This window comes from Malus sylvestris, chromosome 10, assembly GCF_916048215.2.
Source record: "Malus sylvestris chromosome 10, drMalSylv7.2, whole genome shotgun sequence".
NCBI lineage: Eukaryota > Viridiplantae > Streptophyta > Magnoliopsida > Rosales > Rosaceae > Malus > Malus sylvestris.
The window spans coordinates 17542792-17558613 of NC_062269.1; the positions used below are offsets into that span (position 1 = coordinate 17542792).

Consider the following 15822-nt stretch of genomic DNA (forward strand, 5'->3'; position numbering starts at 1 on the left):
AGTACTATGATAATATGTGTGTGTGTCATTAGGTCAAGCCCAAATAATAATTAATTAGGCACTAGACCTAATTAATAAAATACTAACGTAGATTGGCCTACTTGCTTACTTGCGTAACGAACCCAACAAATAAATCATCGATATTATAGTTTGCAGCCCGCAATACCAATAACTCACTTTTGTCTCGATAAACAAGTAATAAATTTCCAAGAGTGTAAATTACCATTTTGCCCCTCATTGGGAAATGTGCATAAATCGTCCGATTTACGCCTCGTTGCGCTCATGTGTTTGTAAGGAAGCGTGCCACCTAGAAATATGTGCAAAGGAACAAGAAGTGATAAGGACTCGAATGTCCATGAAGGATTTCCACCTGTCAAGGGCATTTTCGTTGCACATATTTTTAGGTGCACGTGTTCTTACAAACACATGAGCACGAACGAGACGTAAATCGGATGATTTATGCATGTTTCCCAATGAGGGGCAAAATGGTAATTTCTCAAGGTTAGGGAATAAAATAATATTAAATTCGAGATGGGATGTCACACTTGATCAACCTCACACTCTCTTCTTCCTCACTTCCTCCCCATCTGCACCTCTCTCCCTCTCACTTTTCAACAAGAGCCAACCACCCACACTACCACTACCAATTCTGACCAAATCGCCACTCCAATCCTAGCCAGTATAGTTTCTGAAAAAATAGAGGATTTTTTTTAGGGTTTTTTCTTCCTTTTTTTTTTGGCTTATTCACACATAATCAATTCACCAGAATTATAGTAGTAGTAATATAATATAATTGCGAACAATAATTTGGGTAGAATATATAATTCGGCAATCGAAAATGAGGGTTCATGCTCAATGATGAGTGTTTCATGCAATCAAGTTGAAAAACTATTGATAATTAAGACCGTGTTTAGAAGAACACGGATTGTGATGATGCATCTTGTGAACCGGTTTGTAGTAGAAAAAACTTTAGTTCCTTAATGTAGCTACAAAAGCGTGCTGATGTGTTGTGGCCTATTTTCTTTGAGTGGTGAGGTAAAGTAGAGAGAAAGAGAATTGAGGAACTTCAGGGATGTGTATTTCCCTTTGCTTGTGGGGTGTAGTCAAATTAGGATTTAATAGAATTTGATAGGATTTTAATAGACTTTAAAATCATACTCTAGTTAGTTAGATTTTTAAAAGAGGAATCATAGTGTAGTCAAATTAGGATTTAAGATGATTTTAAAAATACATCAAATCCATAGGTAGTCAATTGAGATTTTAATGGATATTTTTAGAGTGATTATAAATCAAGGTGTACTAAAAAAAGAAAAAAAATCAAGGATTTGACAGTATTGTATTAAGTTGTGGATTTTATTGGATTTGTGAGTACAAATACATATAGCCAAGAGAAAAAAGAATCCCACCTCAACTCATAGGATTTCAAATCCAGCTCATGTTCACATTTTATCACTCCCTTCCTTCCTCGTTAGCTCGCTCCTCTTCCTAGCAGGTTGCTACAAAATCTCACAAAACTCTCGTAATCCATGTATATTAAGGAGGATGTCCGATTATTACGACTTGATTCCACATAAGATAATGGGATTGTTAATCCATACGAAGCAAAGCTGGAAGTATAGGATGAGAATAAGATGGAGGATAAAGGGGAGGAGAAGGAAATCCTGAATCCAGAAGAACAACATGATGACATGGAATTAGATAAGAAGAGGCCCTTGAATGTTGTCTTATTGGCCATGTACATTCAGGGCTTTTCAAGGTCATTACCTCAAAGAGTTTAGGGCCGGGTCTTCAATTTGATCATAAGCTTTCATACAATTTTTAAAACGGAAAGCAGGTCTAAGAACTCTTGTTTGACCATCAGTATCCTATCTCATATGAATATTCTTATTACTCGTGAGACAGATAATTTTGTCCTCAATGATATTCCCATTTTTTTTTATTCCCGATTCTCTCTCTTTTGTAATTTTCATCCTTTTACACAAAAACTATTTTGATTCCCTGCCAAAATTTATATAGAATTGAAATCACTTGACTTGAAGATTTTTGAGTGATGCTTAATTGCCTTCCCTCCTTGCCAAGTTCACAATGCAACAAGCTGGGACAGAGAATATGAAGTAGAATTTGTTTGATACCTGTTCAAATATATAGCAGACATGAAAATAATTAAACATCCAAATATTCTTAGATCAAAACATTTGTAAAGCAGGAGAAAAGATTTCATTTAGTTCGCGAAGTATCTGTATATTTGGTTTGATTAAATATCTCAAAGAAATTCATTCTATGTTGATTTGGTCATGTTTGTATTGGTTTGGTGATGCTTAGAAATCCATAAAAAAAATCCTTACAAATCCATTGAAATCTACAATAGAAATTCATATAAATCTGTCAAAATCCAAATAAAATTGAAGAGTATTAAAATCCATTGAAATCTGTCACTTAAATTTTTTTTAGTAAAATCCTCTGAAATCCAAATTGATTACACCTCATAATAGTAAACAATGAGGAAAGAGAAATAAAGAGTAAACTAAATCCACCAAGAATTTACACAATCACATATGTGTTAGAATTTATGTCACCACATATAAAATAGATTAATTACTAGAATAGGGCATTTTACTAATCACATTGAATTTTGTTCTGATTTATATGGTTTAGTACTATTTCTACTCTGATTCCTCAAAATTTTAGTAACTAGTTAAAATGAGAATTTGGTTTTGATTTCACCCCATTTCAATTCCTCCTTAATTCAATAACTCTCAAATGGATACGAATTAGTAAATCAACTACAAACGTTATCATTTTTCAATTTGGTGACACACATTCTCACAAGGCCATCCATATTAGTGAAATCATGATTAGCCAAAACAGTTGACCAATCACATGTGTTTTGGTATATATGTGTGTGTGTGTAACATCTCGCTCGCCTAGGTTTGGTACCTTTCACAGTCATCATCCACACCAAATCAAATAAGCCCCATCACCTCAATTACAATGCACTAAAACATCTCGATTAAAAGTAAACTTAAAGACGAAACAAACATCCAATAATATGAAAATACTATTTTATATTTCATTATTTGTTATAATACACAACAGCTAACTCTCACAAAGTCATGATTCTTTGTTTTTTGTTTTCTCCTTTCTTCTTTACTAAATAAGATTGCTGCCGGCCACATCTACGACGAACCTGTACCTAACATCGTTCTTCTCCAACCTCTCAAACGCTGTGTTGACGTAATCCATCTTAACCACTTCAATCATTGATGTTAATCCTTTCTCTTTGCAAAACTCAAGCATCTCCTCAGTTTCCTTCATGCTTCCCACAAAGCTCCCGGTGATTGTCTTCCTCCCTACATACAAAATTACGTACCCAATATGATCAGAAACAACAACCCAAGTTTTTTGAAGCCATAATTCCTAACTAATCTAGTGAAATGAACAACTTAAAGGAGAATCAACGAACAAGAGATGAAAAGGAGAATGCAGAAATCACTCCCCACTACAAAAGGAGAGATTAAATAGTGATGGAAGTGAGTGGAGTGGGCTAACCAAGCATGACCATTGGGGAGACAAATTGTAATGGGGTGTTAATAACACCCATCAAGATCAATTTCCCATCAAGCTTCAACAAAGAGAGGTAAGGCTCAAGTGGGTGCCCAACAGGCACTGTGTCAATGATGTAATCCAATGAATCTGCAGCCTCCTGCATTTTTGTGGCATCTGAGCTGACCAAGAAAGCATCAGCCCCGACATGCTCCAAAGCCTCCTCTCTTTTCTTATATGATGAGCTTATCACGGTCACATGGTGTCCCATTGCTTTGGCTATCTTCACCCCCATGTGTCCCACACCTCCAAGCCCTAATATTCCTCCTCTTAACCCACTCACATTCAGGCCGAAGTGCCTCAGCGGGCTGTATACTGTCACCCCAGCGCACAGCAGTGGCGCCGCCTGTTCCGGCACCATTCCCTCCGGTATCTTCACCACAAACCTTAACCAAACAAATCAACAAATCAGTAAAAAAAGGGATTGGTTTAATTACTAGGTAATCTAAAATCACAAGCGGCCATATTGTTGTATATATATGGTGATAGCTAGTCTTCAGTTTGTCAGATGAAAGTTCTGAGTTCAAATCTCATGAATCAAAGTAATTGAATAAAAAAGCATTCGCAAATGATCCGAAACTTGCAATTATTAAGAGTTGGCCAGAAAACGTACAAATTTTTTTGCTCGTGAATTCTATGTGAGAAAAGTTATTTAGGGTTTGGAGATCATTACTTTTGATCAGCGACGAGGGCACCGACAAAGCCGCCTTGGGTAGTTTTGCCATCGGTGTAAGTGTCGTTGTAAGACCAGATTTTCTTGTTGCAGTACTGCTCGTTGTCCGTTTTGCATGGGCTGCAGTTTCTGCAGCAACCAACAAGGAGGCCAACTCCAACCACGTCTCCTGCTCTGAACTTTGTCACATCTGATCCCACCTCCACCACCTCACCAACCACCTCATGCCTGGTTAATATTCGAAGATTTTGTAAACAATTATTACAAACATATATAAGGAAATTAAGAAAATAATTCGGGGGATTAGGTATGGAAAATCTTATATATTAATCGTACCCGGGAACCATGGGATAGTTTGACATGCCAAGGTCATTTTTGATCTGGTGAAGATCCGAGTGGCAAACTCCACAGCATAGAACCTTGACGTAAACATCCTCTGGCCCTGTGTTCCTGCAATTTTTATTTTTTGTGTTAGGATTAAAAATCAGTAGACAAAAGGATAACTACATATATAATATAAACACTGATCCACTCGCAAATTTATTTATCAAATGAACAATGTTTTTCGTGTATTGAGACGCGTTATTTGGTGAATAAATTTAGCGGTTGTAAACAATCAAAGATTTGAGATACAATGTTTTGGTTTACCTAATATTGTAGGTGTAGGGTGAGAGTATTCCAGATGAGTCTCTTGCAGCCCATCCTGTAGTCTTTCTCTCCACTTCAAGGCTGCCCATTTTTCCTTCTGAATGTCTTTTGGAGAGAGAAAGAGAGAGAGGGAGGGAGGGAGGGAGGGAGGGAGAGGATGAGTTGGTGAGAGTATTGGGAAAGTGGGTTTTGGCTTTGGGAAATCAGAAACACAAATGAAGCATATAAATATACACAAGGAAAAACAAAGGCCAACTCAGAAGCTTGACACATCAACGGTATGTGGTTGGTGAACCTGGTATAGGATCCTATCCTCTTCATGAGCATTCTAAAAATCAATTCATCCTATTCGTTTATCAGTTTTCCTGTGATCAAAAATTACTTTGAATTTTTTTTTAAATTGAATTCAAATAGTACCTAACGAAAGTTGATCACACGATTACGATGAACAACTAAGATGAATTGATCCTAAGATCTTTTCAAAGGGAATCTGGAGAATACCATCTCATTTGATGAACCTCCCACTCTGAGGTGCAAAAGGAAGACTCACTAGCAACAGAGCCATTGGGTCCCCCGATCACATTCATGTGTCATGGAGAGGGGGGGAGAAATTTTCTAGGTACCGGGTACATGATATAGCTGATGTTCCCCACGAATGGGCACATGACACCTGGGTTTCTTCTTTTTATATTGCACATGTTGGCACTTGAGTTACCATCTTCCTATTTAGTCCCTAATACTCAACTTTTTAGAAACGAATATAAAAAGTTAAATAAAACATAGAACCCAGATTCTCATTCTGGCTTTTCGACCTCCACCCCACCCCACCCATCTTTCCCTCACCTATCTCTCTTTTTCCTTTCCTCTTTTTATTTTTAATTCTAATCCTCCTTTAAGCCAGAGAAGGATCTAAGAAATTGCCAACGACACTCCCACACTTCGATAGGAGATCAGTGACTGCAGATCTGAAGGTCGAAGTTGTTGTCAATCCGGGTACCATGTAAAGCTAAGAATGGAAGAGGAGAAAGGAAAAAGTAGGAAGCGAGAGAATTTGATGGGGTTTCTCCGGTGAAAATATTAGCTTCTATGGAGGTGCACTGTGGTTGGGTGAGTTCTTGGCAGTGCAGGGTGGGTTATGATGTGAGAGGGAGGGTGATTATTTTCAATTTTTGTTTCACTTAAGGGTAAATTAGGAATTTTGATTGACAAAAAAGTATCCTAGTTGACATTTTCTTAATTAAAAAACTAAGTAATTGGGTGTTTGGCTTTTATTGGTTAGGAACACCAGCTCAACTGGTGTACTCGGTACCTAGAAAAATTTCTCAGTGATTGACACTTACCTAAATTTGGACAATGTTGAAATGCTTGTGACCTATATTTTTGGTGAAAGAATATTTTGTAATCATTTGTTGTGTCATTTGTACGTCACAACCCAGAACCAATTACGGCGGAGATGGTGAACTAGACGAGACGACTTTTTATGAAACTCTAATGAGTATCAGATGCTATGGGGTTTTATTTTATTTATTTTATTTTTTATACTGTAAAATGATTAGTTAAAAACACAAAAATAATTAAAATAAATTGAAATATTATAAAATTTAGAGTATCATCACCTTTTTATTAGGGGAGCTGATAGTTTTGATTGAGCTACATTATTGGACCACTAAAAAAGGGTGAAATATCATACAATTTTTGTTAGTTGATATTAACTCTATAACACTTTGTTAGTGATTCAGATCTGGTGACTCTCCTCAGTATGGTGGTTTTATTGGCGAAATTTGGTTGGAGATAGTTTCTTGTTGCGGGTTGATATTTTTTTTTGCTACCATACATTTGCGGAATTCAACATGGAGTTGGTTTTCTTAGGACGCTACCTTTGTGGTTGCTAACATGGTGGTACTGGCATCTTTGCTTTGCCTTTGTGGGATAGAGATTAGGTTTTTTTTGTTGTTGTTGTTTTATCTTGCTCCTTGATGGGTATTGACTATCTCCAGTTTTCATTGAGCTTGTTTGATATAACCTATAATGAGTGGTCAATGAAATCTTATGCTTTTTCGAAAGAAAAAAATAGAAAGTTATTTAATGGAATGAATGCCCCGTCCGACTTGCATGTGTTGACTTGTGTGATATTTCTCGTTAATTCTGGGATTCCTAGTTTAGGTTGTAAATTAATTGTAATTATTCTTTCCTTATTGTAGTAGGATTGTACATAATTATATATACCTCAGAATGAGAAGAATACACTTAACACATTCAAAGCATTCTCTTCTTAGCACCAGAGCCAGGTCGTAAAAAAAGGAAAGAAAGTTTCGAACCCTAACAGGGTTTGTTATTGTGCCGTACCCAGCACCACCGTGGTGCCTCCGATGAATAGTGAGCCACGTGAAGTTGTTGTTGTGTCTCGATCTTCTGCCTCGAATTCCAGTGAGTAACGTGTGTTGTTGTTGCCCTGAGTACCTTTGCCGCTGCACATGTTTGCCGAGAACAACCAAATCATTTCTGTTACCGCTCTGGTCATGATTCAGTCGGATAACTCAATCTTCAACATTGGGATGTTTTTGGATGAGAAGAACTATGATTTATGGGCTTCTCTTATTCAAATTCATATTGCTAGAAGGAAGAAGATGAGATATCCTCGTGGGTCGATTAAGGCCTCTACACAGGATGATCCTAAATATGATGATTGGTTATCTGAAGATCAGAGAATTAAGAGTTGGCTCTTGTCGGCAATGAAGCTGGAGATCATGAAACGTTATATTCGATTGGCAACTTCTAAAGAGATCTGGGATGCTCTTAAGACTGCTTATTTTAATGAAAATGATGAGGCTAAAATTTATTCATTAAATCAGAAAACTTCACGTCTCAAACAGAATGGGCGGTCTTTAGCTTGTTACTTTAGAGAATTGACTGAGATTTTCTAGGAATTAGACCACTTTAACAAAGTGGCCATGACATGTGAAAAAGATGTTCTGATTTTCCAGAAGACAACCTAGTGACAAAGGTTGTATTTGTTTCTTGGTAGGCTTGATGATGGGTTTGATCAGGTTCATGGAGAAATATTACGCAAAGACCCGCCATTTGGACTTCAAACTGTTTATGCGTATGTCCGTCGTGAAGCAGATCGTAAAGAAGCTATGAAGATGGAGGGCTAAAGCTCAGAACCGGCTACAATGGCAGTCAAGGCCTGCGACCCTTCCAACCGCACCGATCGAGGTGGATCCGAGAATAAAGGTGGGCAACCAAGAACTGGCCAACCCGGTCGTGATCGTCCTCAGGGTAAATGTCCCCATTGTGGTATGATAGGACATTCTAAAAGCCGGTGCTTCGAGCTAATTGGGTATCCTAAGAATTGGGATAATACATGTGACCCTCACTTCAACAAACCTCGAGCTTCGATTGCATAAACCAAGGATGATTCAGAGGATGTAGCAAGCAAGGCATCAACTCTAATTGTCGCGGAAGGTACCGATGGTAAGGCACTTAATGTCTTTGCTTCTGTTATGAATAATACATGGATAATTGATTTTGGAGCTACTGAACATATGACTTGTGATTCTAGACAGGTTTCATCACTAAAAAACTCTACCCACACTAAGGTTAATGTGGCTAATGGTGATGCCGCCCCAGTCTTTGGGAAAGGCACAGTTTCCTTTTCTGATACCATAAAACTTGATATTGTTCTTGTGGTTCCCTCATTGAATTATAATTTATTATTGGTTGCCCAAATAACCCTTGCCTTACATTGTTTGGTGGTGTTTTGGCCTTATTTTTGTGTATATAAAGACATCCGGCCGCGAAAGACAATTGGTTATGGTATTAGATGAAGGAAGCTGTACTACCTTGAGTTGAACTCTAGTAGCTCGGGATTGCTCACTCAAGCATTGTCAGTGAATGAGACTTCAGTTGAGAATAATAAAGGGTCCAATGTGTGGATGTGGCACTGTCATCTTGGCCATGCTTCGTTTGGTTATTTGCGTAAGTTATTTCCTAGTTTGTTTGTGAAAAATAATGTTTATTAGTTTAAGTGTGATGTGTGTGAAATGGCTAAGAGCCATCGAACTTCTTTTCCTCCAAGTTTAAATAAGAGTTCCGTTCCTTTTATGATTGTGCACTCAGATGTTTGGGGCCCTTCCAAAATTGCCTCTCTTGGTGGAGCTCATTGGTTTGTCACATTTATTGATGATTGTACGAGAATGACTTGGGTTACTTTGCTAAAATAAAAAAGCGATGTGAGTATGGCCTTTCAAAAATTTCACAAAATGGTTTCGATACGATATTTTTCATCAGACCATATGTCTATATACTCCTAAGCAAAATAGGGTGGCTGAACGGAAGAATCGACACTTGTTAGAAATGGTTCGTGCTTCTCTTATTGAGGCACGTCTCCCCTTGTATTATTGGGGTGAGGCCCTCATGTCAGCTACCTACCTTATTAATTGGCTTCCCTTTCGTACCCTCGAGTTTCAGACACCATTTCAAACACTTATGTCTCTGCTTAGTTGCCTGCCAGTCTCTAACCTTTCCCTTCGAGTTCTCGGCTGTGTGGCTTTTGTCCACGTGTATCCTTCACAACGGCAAAACAAACTTGAACCTTGAGCTCTTGGATATGTGTTTATGGGGTATGCTACCACTCAGAAGGGCTATTGGTGCTATCACCCTCCCACTAAGAAAATGTTTATCATTGCTGATGTCATTTTTCATGAAATTGAGATGTATTTTGGTTTCTCTGGGTTCTCACTTCAGAAGGAGTTTCAAGGCAATGAAGTTCATATGTTTAACTATGGAACTGAGTAGCAAGTTATGGTGTAGCCACCCATCATTGAATGACAGACCACTCCACAGTAGCCTTTCGTCGAGCAGCAAGCTACGGTGCCGGCCATCGAGCAGCAGGTCACTGCGCAACAGCTTACCACCGAACCTGTGTCGACTACACGGCAACCAAGTTCCAAGCAGATTGTTGCTACAAAGCAGCTTTTTGTCGAGTTCGAGATAGTAGAAGACATGGCCCTCTCAGCCCTCTTGCAGGTGGAACCCGGGGTTGTAGAAGAAACAGTACATGCTAACTCGTCTCTCAGTGATTCTTATAACCAATCGTCTTCTACGCCAGATAGACCATTGCTCCGTAGTCTTCTGGAAAGAATTAATATAGGTATTTCTAAACCCACTTATGAGGTAGACCCTAAGTGTAAAGCTAAGTATTCAGTAAGCGAACTAACCCATAACTTAAGAGTGAGGTACCCATTAAACAACTATGTGTCCACCTGTCACCTGTCTAAATCAAATAAGTCGTTTGTGAATCAATTGTCTACTGTATATATTCTTAACAGTGTGCATGAAGCCTTAGCTGATCCTAGATGGAAAGAAGCAATGAATGAGGAACTAAGGTCATTGAAGAAGAATGCTACCTTGGAACTATCAGACTTGTCAGTGGGCAAGAAACCTGTGGGATGTAAATGAGTCTATACAGTGAAATACAAAGAAGATGGAACATTTGATCAGTTTAAAGCAAGACTAGTAGCAAATGGGTACACTCAAAAGTATGGCATAGATTACATATACACCTTTGCGCCAGTAGCCAAGATCAATATTGTTTGAGTTCCTTTGTTCATGGCAGCGAACCTCAACTGGCCACTTCAACAATTCGATGTAAAAAAATGCATTCCTACATGGATATTTAACTGAAGAAATTTATATGGAGCTTCCACTGGGATGTACCAAAATAGACTTGAACAAGGGTAAGGTGTGTAAGCTAAAGAAGTCACTATATGGATTAAAGCAGTCACCAAGGGCATGGTTCGGTAGGTTCACTAAATCAATGAAGGCCTTTAGGTATAGCTAGAGCAATTGGGATCACACCCTGTTCTTGAAATGAAAGAATAAAAAGATTACAACACTCATTGTATATGTGGATGACATAATGGTTACTGGGAATGACCCAGTGGAACAATCGGCTCTAAAGAAGTATTTGTCTACAGAGTTTGAAATGAAAGATCTTGGATCTCTGAAATACTTTCTTGGGATTGAGGTATCAAGAGACAAGTTTGGGATATTCTTGTCCCAAAGAAAGTATATCATTGATTTGTTAAAGGAGATCGGGTTGTCAGCTTGTAAACCTATAGCAACTCCGTTGGCTGAAGGACCAAATTTAAGCATCAACAAGGATTAAGTACCTGTAGTCAAAGGAAGATATCAAAGGTTAGTTGGGAGATTGATGTATTTGGCACATACAAGACCTGATCTTGTTCAAGCCTTGAGCGTAGTCAGTTAGTATATGCATGATCTGGGAGAACAACATATGAGTGCGGTGATGATGATATTGTGTTACTTGAAGGGAAGTCCAGGTAAAGGAATTCTGTTTAAGAAAAATGAGCATTTTAGAATCGAAGGGTATAACCGATGCCGACTGGGCGGGTTCGGTAGATGATCGACGCTCAACATCAAGATATTTCACTTTTGTTGGTGGTAATCTAGTAACATGGAGTAAAAAGCAGAATGTAGTAGCTCGTTCAAGTGCATAAGTGGAATATGGAGGTATGGCTCTTGGTATTTGTGAACTCTTGTGGCTTAAGTTTCTATTACGAGATTTGGGGGTTAACCATAGTTCGTCGATGAAGTTATTTTGTGACAACAAAGCTGCCAGGGATATCGCTCATAATCCGATACAACATGATACGATGAAGCATGTGGAGGTTCTTCATTAAAGAGAAATTGGAGAAAAAAATTAATTGAATTGCCCCCGATTAGGACCGAGGATCAAGTGGTTGACATACTCACAAAGGCTGGATCGAGTGATAAGTTCTCAAGCTTCTGGACAAGTTGGGCATGTGTGACATATATGCACCAACTTGAGAGGGAGTGTTGACTTGTGTGATAATTCCCGTTAATTCCGGGATTCCTATAATATTGGGTTTCCTAGTTTAGGTTGTAAATTGATTGTAATTATTCTTTCCTTATGGTAGTAGGATTGTACTATTAAACTAAATATTCGTCTTTGTAGAGCAGAATATATGATTGCACAAAATGTTCAATCAATCAGGTAGGCTCTGCGATAATTAGTGCCACCATCTTTTAATTTTAAGTTACAGAAAAGAACATCATGTCTTCTGTCTATTGGTTTTGCTTCCAAGATTCTTTAAGTTTAATTTCCCACTTGATTTTGACAATTCGTAAAGAATAGGGTTTCAATCTGAGGCCACGCGCAACCAATCACTTGTCAATTTAGAAGAAAAATCCAATTTTCCTAGATTTTTAAAACTTGCCATATTTGCAAAATTGCAAGTGATGTTGTGAACACCAAAAACTGCTTCACTTTAAAGTTAAGTAATAAAAAGTGTTTGGTAAAAATAAAATATTATGCTTATTTTTAAAACAATAGCCTTTAAACAACAACTTTTGAAAATAGTCTGTAAGTTGCTTTTATAAAAAGCAGAGTTAAATATTTTTAATTCATGTTATACTCTCATTAATTTTTTAAAATAACATTATTTATCCTTGTATGTGTTGGAAATTATATATTATAATATGAAATATTGTAATATATAATTTTAATAATTGAATGAAAAATAGTGTTAACCAATTTCTTAGAAGGGTTATGTTGTTTAGGTGATTTTCCCTTGATAAGTGATGTATACTTATAGATGAAAAGTTACATCTCTTTGATAAGTAGAAGTTGGATTCTATATAAACCCATGAAACTATTGGTATTAAAGATAGAAAATTAGAGTTAATTTTTACTCTTAAGAAATAGGGTTTCCCCACTTTGTTTCTCAAATGATTCGTGTGTCAAGTTCCGAGTCGTGTCTTGAGAGTACGGAACATATAAAGTTCGCCAGAGTCCGAAGATTGAAGTGCTTTGACTTCGGATTATAGATTGTTGAATCCTGGGAGATGGACGCCTATTAAACTACAAGCACAAGAGTAGGGGCGAAATTCTATCTTTAGGACATTGCATTTATGCAAGCCTCAATCTCTAAGTTTGTCAGTTTTTCTAACTTTATCTCTGATTGTTTATATTAATCTCATATATAATTGATGTTGTGAAATTTCTTTATTATTATTATTATTGGAATTATATTGGTTTTCCCATATTTTCTAATATTGCTCCAACAATATGTACATTTTACCCTTAGAGAAGAAAGTGACCACATATCACTATAACGACTAACCTTATATCACCAACACCATTACATCACAATCGTTGCCACCACCACTACCACCACCAAAACCACAATCACAACTGCCACCACTAGCACTACAATCACAACTACCATTACCACCACCATTGTTGTTGTTATTGTCGTCAAAATTGCAACCACTACTACCGCCATCATGATGCGAAAATTACTTGACACACAAATTAAACCCTCTTTTTGACAGTTGTAGTATAGATGTAAGTAGGGTATCGTTCTAGGCCGGGGATTAGGAGGGATTGCTAATCTATTCTAAATTAATTTAAAAATATTAAATAAGACTCAAGGACACAAAATTAGGCTAAAAACTCTAATAACTCGAAACACACTTAAAATGACTCAAAATAATGAAAACAATCAAATTAAACACTAGGAACTGAAATTGACGGAAATTAAATTAAAAGACTAACAATAAAGAAAACTAACTAAATAATATAATTTAATAATGGATGGGTGTTTGGTTTTGATGAAAAGTAAATTAAACTTAATTAAATTACAGAATTGACAAAAACATAAAATTAAGGTAAAATGATAAATGACTGACTAGCTAGAGGGTTCTTCTCCACTCATGACACATATGCAACCTAAATTGATTTTCAGTTGTTCTTTCAATAAATTGTGAATCTCAATACTCCAGATTAACCGTGAACAGCACTTTTTTAATCTTCAAGTTTTCCTTAAGTTATTGAATTGGACGGGAAAACGCATACAACAATTCAAAACATTCTTCAAAAGTCCCCTACGTGAAAAGCACAATAGAGATACAATCAAAGATCATTAAACTTTGTGAAAACTATAAGCATTGACGAGGCATTCGTAACTATGAAAAGCATGATACTCTTGCCAAGAATTTACTTAACGTGATTGTGACTAGCAACCTTTACTACTTGTGAAAATAAGTTCATAACGATTAGGTGAAATTCACTTATATTCTAGCATCAAATTCATGCATGTAAATTAAGCGTGCACTCTCAACCAACATACACAAATAAGTTATCAATCAAGCAGTTAAGCAAATTAAATCACAACTCAGAAATCACAACTGAAGGTAATCAATTCATATTACAAATATATTCATGGCTTTGAATTAACCTCTAGCCAAAATAAAATTAATTACACATTATTAAAACAAAAATAAAATAAAAGTTTAGAGAGAGTAAACCAAAACGTAAAACATAAGTTGGAAAGATTTAACCGAGAGAAATAGAGTGAAGCCTCTAATTTTCTTGCTGCCTTGCTCCCGTCAGCCTCTGACTTCTCTCTGCCCTCTGCGCTGCACAGCAGCAAGTGCTGCTCTCTTCCCTATCTCTCAGTTTTCTCCCTTCCTTTTTCACGTTTTTTTTTTTCTCTGGCCTGCGTCTCTGTGAGCTGCCAAGAGGCAGCTCCCTCTCTGTCTTTTTGTTTTCTGTTTTTCTATCCATCTTTTCCCGCATACTCCTGCCTTCCACTCCTCACGTTTCCACCTTGGATTCCTTTCTTTCCAGCTGCAAAGCAACTTCCTGTTGTTTTCAGAAGTGAAGAATATGGGAGTCAACGAGGTAAAAAAAAAATATAAATCATGATGCTCTCTTGCTCCCTCATTGACCGACTCTCTCCATTTCTTCTTTCATCTATTTTTTATTCCTTTTCTTTTTTTTATTCCTTTCTTTTCTTCTTCTCCATCCGTTCATTTCTTTTCTTCTACAAAACAAAACCATCATGATGATGTTTCAAACATCATCATGACTTATCATTATTATATATATATATTTTTAATTTAATTTAAAAGCTGATCTACAAAGACAGTTTTGACAAATTTATTACATAAAATTTCATTTGTTCTATTTTTATTTTCTTTGCATAACAAATCCTATAAACACAAAAATAACGTAAATAGCTCAAAAATATAAGGAACTAACTAAGAAAAGACGAGTGAATTCGAAGTAAAAATATATATAAATATCATTCGATCAAATACCCCCACACTTAACTTTTGCTAGTCCTCGAGCAAAACAAAGAAAACAAGAACAAGAAGTAACAAGAAAAACATTAGTTTCTCCCTATTTGACCCTCATAGAATTTCATTTAAGAAAACAAATCATCAAGAACCATAGCTAGCATCAAGGAACTAATCCAAGTTCATCTTCCTTATTCAAATATTAGCAGTAGTCTTCAAATCATCCTTGAAGTGTAGTGTGTGAGATAGCCATGCTAATGCAATTTCAAGTTTTTATTTTTAAAATCATCATATGCAAACTAGTGACCTTCTCACGGGATATGCACTCAATCACACATGTGTTTAGTTTTAATGTGTTTCGCTCAAAGAAACAAATGTGAAATTTCTACCATAAGCTTGCATAAAGATCACTTCTCCACAGTCATAATTGCAAAACTTAAATCAAGAGGACTTTTATTGGATGTAATGAGGCTTAGGGATAGGGTTATTGAAATGAAAGAATAGGAAAACACAAGTTCCAAGCTATATTGCAAGCAATTCTTTTGTTTAGATTTATAAGAACTCAATTTTTCCAGCGATTCTTCTAGCACCTCCAACCATACCCTTAAACTGAAACTTTTAAAAAAAAATTTTATTTTCTTCCTTTTTTTTTTTCTTCGTATACAATCTTTCTTTTTCTTTTTCTTTTCTCTTTTTTTTTTTTTTTTTTTTTTTTTTTTTAATACAAACATGAAATACCCTCACACTTAATCTTTTGCTAAACATCTTCA

The 15822-nt window shown here is 36.6% G+C and overlaps 1 protein-coding gene across 1 annotated transcript; it reads right to left on the reverse strand.

Moving 5' to 3' along the window:
* Positions 1-3045: 3045 nt before the first annotated feature.
* Positions 3046-5256, reverse strand: LOC126584608 (cinnamyl alcohol dehydrogenase 1). Its single transcript, XM_050248940.1, has 5 exons — positions 4925-5256; positions 4613-4726; positions 4277-4504; positions 3550-3989; positions 3046-3350 (listed from the first exon to the last, which is right to left on the reverse strand). Exons 1-5 carry the CDS (start codon positions 5011-5013, stop codon positions 3151-3153), a joined length of 1071 nt encoding a protein of 356 aa, XP_050104897.1. The 5' UTR covers positions 5014-5256; the 3' UTR covers positions 3046-3150.
* Between the last annotated feature and the right edge of the window lie 10566 nt (positions 5257-15822).

What these genes read in the sequence shown, in the direction of transcription:
- LOC126584608 (XM_050248940.1), bottom strand. Translation starts at nt 5,013, where the DNA reads ATGGGCAGCCTTGAAGTGGAGAGAAAGACTACAGGATGGGCTGCAAGA. An exon ending in CCCTACACCTACAATATTAG is followed by an intron (nt 4,727 to 4,924) that starts GTAAACCAAAAC and finishes TAAAAATTGCAG; the next exon opens with GAACACAGGGCCAGAGGATG. An exon ending in CTCCCCAATGGTCATGCTTG is followed by an intron (nt 3,351 to 3,549) that starts GTTAGCCCACTC and finishes TTTTGTATGTAG; the next exon opens with GGAGGAAGACAATCACCGGG.